Source organism: Frankliniella occidentalis, unplaced genomic scaffold (genome assembly GCF_000697945.3).
Source record: "Frankliniella occidentalis isolate FOCC.00 unplaced genomic scaffold, Focc_3.1 Scaffold4, whole genome shotgun sequence".
Lineage (NCBI taxonomy): Eukaryota > Metazoa > Arthropoda > Insecta > Thysanoptera > Thripidae > Frankliniella > Frankliniella occidentalis.
In genome coordinates, this window is record NW_026267134.1 from 4,460,330 (window position 1) to 4,468,540 (window position 8,211).

The following is an 8,211-nucleotide window of genomic DNA, read 5'->3' on the forward strand; positions in this document are numbered from 1 at the left end:
TCCCCCTTCCCGGCTCCCCGGCCCCCGCTGGTTGGCTGGCTAATAGCAGACTTTGATTTATCGAGCCGGGCCCGGCCCCGCGGGGGGCGTCGTCGCACACCCTGGGGGGGCTGGTTGTGGCCGGGCTGGGGCAGCAGGCGCGCCGCCGGTCCCCGGCCGGCCGACCGGCCCCAGGACACCGGACAAGCGCTTGTTCTGAAAAGACGTCGGAGATTGCGCGGGGAAACTTGAATCTCGTCGTGGTTCCGTCTTCCCCGCCTTTGAATGAAGCCCGTCGTGGGGTAGCCAGCCTCGCGGCCAGCGGAGGAGGGTTGAAAGGATATTGGCCCAACTCAGGGGCGGGGCAGAACAGCGCCCTCCCCTTCCATATAATGTGCCTGTTATGGGGGGAAATCGATTTTTTAAGGACATGTGTTTATAATTTCCGCTTTGCTGGGCAGCTCCTTACGTGTCAAACATTCCGACTAAAATCTAAGATAATTCACGACAACGTTTTCCTGTTTTAGATTTAAAATTTTCGTAGCGTTTCAACTTTATTCCACGTGTCCTCTTTTCACGGGGGTGGCGGCAGATCAGTGGGGAATTTGGTGGCTCGGGAAAGGTACGGTAGCGGGGCCTAGGAGGGCAGGAGGGTCGTCCAGGCCAGCAGGGGCAGCAGGGTCCCGGAGGAAACGGGCCGAGGAGCGATTCTCCTCACAAATCACCAGATCGAGGGGTACATTATTTAGTTGGGGCGGCCCGGGGGCGGCGTCGCCTCAATGGGCCAACCGGTAGCCTACCCTGCTGTCCCTCGGCGCTCCTCGTGGCCCGGGCACTCCCAAAACAGTTCTGAAGAATTTCTGCGAGCAGGGCGCAAAAGGAGGCGGAAGCCCAAAGTTGCACCGCTGTGAAGTGATTAACATAATGTTGAAGCGAAGAGGTTGGAAAGTATTAACATGGGCAGCCCACAAAAAAAAGACTACCCCGTGCCATGCACGTTGTAGGGGAAAGATTATCTTTCAAAGTGGTTTGAGATTTTTGGAGGTGTATTCCGGGGAAAGTGGGAGGGGGCAGGCAGGAGCCAGAGCCGAGAGGAAGGCGTTGAAGCCACGTTGATCGAGCGGCGAAGAGAGCCTCGAAGAGAGCGTGGGTTGTGACGAAAATCACTTTCGATCGCCGCGAAAAAGACCAGACGAGGAAGACTGACCGCGCGCTGCTCCATCTCCTCGTTTTTACTCCCTCGGCACTTCCCGAAATAAGACGTCTGCTGTGGCACGAATACGTTTCCAACGTTTCCAAATGAATCTTCTCCATCTAGTTAAATGATTTGTTGAAGCTAGCAATTTTTTCCTTGATTTAGAACTCAGCACTTTATTTTATGTGAAGAAACATTCGCTTGGAACTATAATGTATAAAAATTTGTCACCATTCGGATCTCTGATTGATTTTTCTTTCTTCATCTTGTTTATTGTTCTTTCGATTCGTCAAACGCGTGGTGTTCCCCATGCAGTCGTGATTTCATGGCAGCAAGGGCACTCACGGTACCCGCCGACCCCACCCAACCCCGCACTCCCGCACCTCTCGTTGCCCAAAAGGTTTGTCTACCGTTCCGTTAGAGCGCACCGCGCAGCTGTCTTTATGACTCGGAGATAAGAGCGCCCGGTGAGGCCTACCCATCTGTAATGCGGGGTGGGGGAGGGGAAGGGAGGTGGGGCATTTCCCACGACTAAATGCGTAGGAGGCGTCGGTTTCTCGAGCCGAGGCGCGCCCGCCTCGCCCGGGCCGGCTGGGGCGGGGCGGGGCGGGGCGGGCTGAGCGGGGTAGTTATGGCATCGCACTGGGAGTTGGCAGAGTGCCAGGACCATTCGCCCTCCAGATCCACACAACCCCGGGCCGGGGCGTGGCGATGTGGTGCGTTGCGGGGGATGGAGCGGAGGCGGCGCGGTGGCGGCCCTGCCCTGGCTGGCCGTGGCGGCGTGGCGGCGGTGGCGGCGGTGGGGCACCGACCATAGCACCAGAACCCCGAGAGTGCGCGAGTCAGGCGGGGCGGGCGCACCGCGAACCGCTCCAAATGTTTATCTCTCCTGAGGCCGGGCGGAACATGGTCAGGAAACGTAAAGGCGAATGTCAGCATGCGGGTGGGGAGGGAGAGTAGCTACACGCCAACGCCCGCGAGCGGGAACGCGAACCAAGTGTATACTCTCTCCGCCGTCGGTATCAAAAGCTCGTCCCTGCCTCCTACTGGGAGGCTCTCATTTCGCGACCACGCCCCTCCACGCCACATCTCCACTATACACACAGAGCAAGATAGGTTCTTTGATTTGGTTACAAATTGTACTCCACGTTTTGCGTCTCATCACAACTACTAGCACTCGAACTGAGACCATAGTGGGACGCAGAAACAACAACATGGGTGGATTTCAAATGATGGTCCCAAAACGCTCTCGGAATGGATAACGAATCTAACTATTTATTCGCTTCGAGGAAACGTTTTTCGGGGTGTAAGTACTCTCTACGACTTCACCTGCCGCGCCCAGCGCCCACCCACCCCGCCGCGCCTGCTGCGCTGGCTACGCTGGCTGCGCTCCTGAATCCAAGAGACACTACTATACTTCTCCTCCTGGCCTTCGCCGTTTCTTTTGCCATTGTAAAAGACCTTCTTCTCCTCCACTTCCTTTGTTTGTTCGACAATGGACACTGCAGGCCGCGCGTCGGTGGGGGGCAGGGGGGAGGCGGCAGCTCCCTTCGGACCATGCTCTCCCTTTCCCACTCTCTCCCTCTCTCTCTCTCTCACTCTCTCACACTCTCCCTCTCGCACTCTCCCACTCTCCCTTACCCGTGTCCCCCCCTCACTTACACCACCCAATTATACCGGGCCCTCGGGGACGAGGCGGCAGCGCTCCGCAGCGCTCTGCAGCGCTCCTTGTCGCTCCCGATGAGAAATGAAGGGCGATGAGGGCCTCCGAGCTCTCCCTCCTCACTCCTCCTCCTCCTCCTCCTTTTTCCTCATTTGATCTCTCTCTCTCTCTCTCTCTCTCTCTCTCTCTCTCTCTCTCTCTCCCTCTCCCTCTCCCTCTGCCTCAGCCTCTCTCTCACACTACTGCGCCTCTCTCGTGTCTCGCTCGCTCTGCAGGGTAACCGGTGCACGGGGCGCGCGCGCAGCTGCAGCATGCAGATGCATCTCGCATTGATCAGGCACCTCCCACGGCGGCAGAGCTCGTCGTCTTCCTCCCGCCGCCTCGTCCCTCGTCGTCCCCATCGCCCTGAGCATCTCTCGTTCTGCACCTTCGTCGTTAACCTTTCCTCGCAACTGGGTGTAAAAAAAAGATGAAATAGAGAGAGTGAAGGTGCATGTATATAGTATACAACCCCCACCCCGAGTATCTAATGCGTTTTGCGTTGCTGCTGCAGAGTAGCAGCGCACCTTACGGTAGACTTTGGAGTGCGGCGGAGTAGGGGGTGGGTACGGAGAAGGGGGAGGGGGGGGACACTCACTGCCGAGCTGAACCACCCTCCTTCATTGTGACGCGCTAAGGGCTCGTATCGGGTTGCGATCGGTGCGGCAGGTGCTGCTTCGGTAGAGAGTCTCGCAGGCGTGCTACCGCAGACGCACCGGAAGAGATGCGGAGAGAGAAAGAGAAAGAGAGAAAGAAAGAGAGAGAGAGAGAGAGAGAGAGAGAGAGAGAGAGAGAGAGAGATGGAGGGGGTCGATAACGCGCAGGTCGCGAAAGACAAGAATAACACGTGGAGACGAAAAGAGTCATGGAAATTGAAATAAATAAGTGATGTCTCGATTTCTGTGGTGCAGGTGGTGACGCGCCGTCCAACCGCTCGGCGATGGAGAGTGGCAGCCTCATCCTCATGAATGGCGTGAGCGACGCGACCACCTCGCCGGCCAGCTCGGCCCTCACGCCGGGGACGTCGCCCCCGCCCGGGAACACCGGCAAGGACAAGGACCGCGACGACAGCTCCATCATGATCCAGTACAGGAGGTGAGTGTGAGAGAGCAAGAACCCACACACAGAAAACCGCTTTCTTAGGAGAAAATAAATTGTATTTACTGTAAAGTAAATTTCCTGCCAGAAACTAAAGAACATTATTTTTCGTTCGGGCGTCCAAAAAGAAAAGTAAAGGAAAACTTTGTCGAACCAATTTAATGTTGTCGTTGAGGTGAAAAAATTATTATTTGTTGCAATGAAATTTGGGAGTTTGTGAACGCGACCCTTTAATGCAAACACTGTTCGCGTCCCAGGTTCCAACGCCCGCAGCGGCGGGACCTGCCCGGCGGCTCTACCGCCCTCACCGGCAACGACGTGGACGTGCCGTCCGTGGCCTGCGAGCAGTTCGCCAGAGACGAGGTGATGCAGGGCGACAGGCGGGCCACCATCTTCAAGTCGCCCAACTACCCCAAGAACTACCCCAACAACACGGACTGTATCCGCAGGCTGACAGGTGAGTGCGTCAGCACGACATCACGACGCCCTGAATCGCTCGAAACTTTGTTTCAAAAGAGCCCCCCAAAATTCCGCAAGTGTAAGGTGTATGATTAAATTGGTAGCGTATTCGTTTTTCTAAGAAAAGCAAGTGCGGCAACTTTTTCCGCACGGTTTTTGACAACCTACTGGGGATGAATAATTAGTGGGAGGGCTAGAGTAGGGTAGGAGCTGTGAACACTGAGAAATGGAAGAGGAGAATTTTTTAATACGCAAATTTTTTAATTTCGCAAACCTACAGAATTCTTATGACACGCCGTCACGCATCAGCTTTGAATTCTTTTGACGAGGAAAAAATGGCCAGTCGTAAATTTTACGACACTATTCGTGATTCTGGATGATTGACAAAAAAGGTTGTTGTAAATTTTCAAATAAGACAATGCCCTCAGCGCATGGGTAGGAGTGCTAAAATTGGCAGGAAGGTGCGGGGAGGTGGCCCCCTCTCAATCTGGCTGAGCAGAAGCTAGTAGAGCGGGGAGCAGAGTGGAGCAGCGGAGCACAGCAGCCGCGGAAGGCGTGGAGGCGTGCCGAACGCGTTCACAGCTGGGCGCCATGGCCGGGCGGCCATTAAAAGTACGCTGTTTACCGGATAATGTCCTGTTAAAGGGCCAATAAGCCCGTGGGGCCGGTAGAGGGGGCGCACCGGGGGACCCAGGCGGCCTCCTAAACCCCACGGGGCGTGACGGAGAGCGAGGGAGGGCGCCCAGCGATTGGGAAGGGGGTAAGAAAAGGATGGTTATTAACAGATAGCGCATCTGGTCGGGTACCGTTATGTCACGCTCCAACTACCCTCTCCTCTATCCCCACCACCCCGTCTAGCCAGCAGCTCTTCGATACAAACGCGCCTGATCCTTCATCCCCTACCAGTCTTCTCCGACACTATATAGGATATTACGGAGAGTCAGTGCAACTTTTCCAACAAACGCTCGACAAATTGAACAGAGATAGTTTTCTCTGTTTTCGCCCTAAGCAGGGCCGCGATACCAAGGTGCGCATTTGTATTCGCGACCCACCGCCTAGCTAACGCGTACACATGCCGCCGCGGCGTGCGGGGCGCAAGAGCGGAATTAGGCGGCGTTGTCTCGCTGATCCGCCGAGCGGATAACGCACAGAGGAGATATCACTCGCGACTACTGTGCGAGCGTTGGCACGGCTGCATGCGGAATAGTCTCCCCACCCCCACCCCACCTGCAATACTTACGCCCCCCGCCCGCCCGGCGAGCCGCGGCTCCGACTGCCGGCGACCGACAGTCGGGCTAGCCCGGCGATGGCGACCAGATGGAGATCAGCGATAGAACGCCTGAGATCTCCTGCTCCCCCACCCGCCCCTCTGCTATCCACCTTTCTGTTTGCACGCCTATTACAGGGGCTGGCCGTTTCTTACCACCCCCTCCCCCTCCCCCCTTCCAGAAGCGGCGTCTTTTATTCCATTATCCTTTTGTTTATTGTCACTGCCTGTGTTAGCGCGGGGGCGGCGGGGGCGGCGGGGGGCGGCGGTTAATTGCGGCTTATCCCGCCCGAAGAAAGCCCACCGCGGCCGGTTGATCCGCCCGGCGACAACCCCCACCCACCCCTACCACCATCCCTGACCGCCTCCCTGTCGGGCGTTTTGCTGCAGCTTCAAGGTGATGGCGCTGATGATGCTGGTTGTTGGTGTTGGGTGGTGAGACGATTGCGAGATAAGCTCTGTCGCGTTGGTGGGGTCGGTGGATCCGCGCTTGTAGCTTTGCTTCAGCGTCGCAGCTGCAATCACTTCGGTAGGAGATGGCCTTTTATAAGGGTGGGGGTGCCCGCCGGCACACCGCGGCTACCGCGGCCGCCCCTAGGGGCATCTCTTCTGACCTTCGGCCTCCGGCCGCTGAGCACTACTAGCCCCTCACCTCCCCTCTCTCTCCTCTCTCTCTCTCTCTCTCTCTCTCTCTCTCTCTCTCTCTCTCTCTCTCTCTCTCGTTTGCTCCCGTGATCCCGTTTACCCCTTCCTTAGTCCATCTCACTTTTCCTCCTCCCCCCTCCCGCAACTTTCTCATTCCCCCTTCCCGTTCCTCTCCGTCCTGTGATTTGCTTTTTCCAATCCAATTATGTCAGCGATTAAGGAGCGGATAGCGAATTTCTCTCTCCGCGCCGCTTGTTCATTTGAAGGGGGGAGGAGAGGTGGGAGGGAGGGAGAGAATCGGCGTGGGAGGGAGAGAGGGAGAGAGAGAGGTGCGGAGTTGGGAGGCGAAAATGGCAGCGCCAAGCCACGATATGGCAAAGCAGTTGCTAACAAGAGCCGCTATAATGGAAGGGTGCTCGGCTCGGCGGCAGCGGTTTGGGATTGGGGGATAAGTGGTCCGTACCGCGGGGCGGGGCGGGGTGGGGCGGGCTAGACTGCTCCATATCAGGCAGGACCGGCTCGCTCATCGCTCGCGCCTCGCGCCTCTCACAGCAAGTGTGAGGTGTGAGCGTAAGTACATGGGAGAGAGAGAGAAGAGAGAGAGAGAAGAGAGAGAGAGAGGGGGGGGGAGAGGAAAGTGAATGCACGCACGCATGTGGAATAAGGCGACTTTTCCCGTTTTTGTTGCAACTTTCTGTCATTTTTTTACCTCGTGCAAAAGCCATATCATCACATCTTGACGCGCGCCGCTCGCGATCTCCGCGTTCGCACCCTCGCTGCTTTCTCGAAATAAGAGGAAGGGATGTGATGGGTGAGGGAGGGGGGATGGAGGCTCACTCTAGAGATTTCTCGCAGATGAAGGAAAGGAAAATTGGAAAGAATTATGGAATCGAGAAAGTCGTCAAACGGACAAATCCTGCAATCTCCTTCGCTTGCGCCTGCCTGCCCTCGCGCGCGCTGCTCTCTGCAGTGCGCCGGTCGTCTTCCAGACTCGTCAGTCAACAGAGGCGCGCGGGTCGAGGAGAGAGAAAGAGGGGAGGGGGGGGGGGTCTTCCATCGGATGGAATTGCACTGCAGTCTCGATACCTGTCTGACAATTACGTGTGCAATTGGGGGGAACCTGCGGAGAACCTGACGTCACAGCCATGCAGCGCATCGCAAGGAACACCAACGAGAGAGTCGCTGTCATAGTCCGGAAATGTTATTAAAACGACTAAGGACAACAATGAATAGCACATGTTAGCAATAGCTAGTGATGTAATAGAAGTCAAACATAAAGCAACAAGCGGTAAAAGAACGGCGTTTACAACGCGTTAGTTTTACGTCATATACAAAGACTCATAGTGTGTGCAACATAGTGTTGAGCATGTGCATGTGCACGCCAGTTGAACACTATATTTATCAGTGATCGACGTACTACGTATTCGCTATACGAGCAATTCTGGGCTATGATGCCGCACCAAACGGAGACCACCATGCAGCCACTGTAAGGAACCCACTTCGCTGCCAGCTTGGGAGGGTGCTGGGTTGACCACCGTTATTACGTAGCAGAGACTGCTCGCCGTCATGCCTTTGTAGTAGTTGGACGTCTACGGCCAGACCAAGAACTTAGTTTACTCCTCGCGCATTGTACAAGTCGAGTATGGAGCAATGCAAATAAGGCAGTGTCAAGTAATGCAAAATTGCCATTTAAATTACTTGGAACGGAAGGGCATTACCACTACAAACTGCTTTTTTATAAGCTTATTAAATAATTCTTTTTAAAAACTGTCGAACTGTTATTGATTTTTTGTCTGGGCCAACATGGCATCACAATATCAAGTCGTGATACTGATATGCAGAAATTATTAAAGCAGAAAAATACGT

At 55.6% G+C, this 8,211-nt stretch overlaps 1 protein-coding gene across 1 annotated transcript in view; it reads left to right on the top strand.

The window, feature by feature from the left end:
• The window catches only part of LOC127749662 (uncharacterized), a 78,990-nt gene extending 74,384 nt beyond the window's left edge, over positions 1-4,606 (top strand). The window contains exons 3-4 of the mRNA XM_052268740.1: positions 3,788-3,971; positions 4,232-4,606. Coding sequence (XP_052124700.1) covers positions 3,788-3,971; positions 4,232-4,529 — 482 coding nt within the window. The 3' untranslated portion in view covers positions 4,530-4,606. The remainder of the gene's footprint in view (positions 1-3,787; positions 3,972-4,231) is intronic.
• Positions 4,607-8,211: the final 3,605 nt, after the last annotated feature.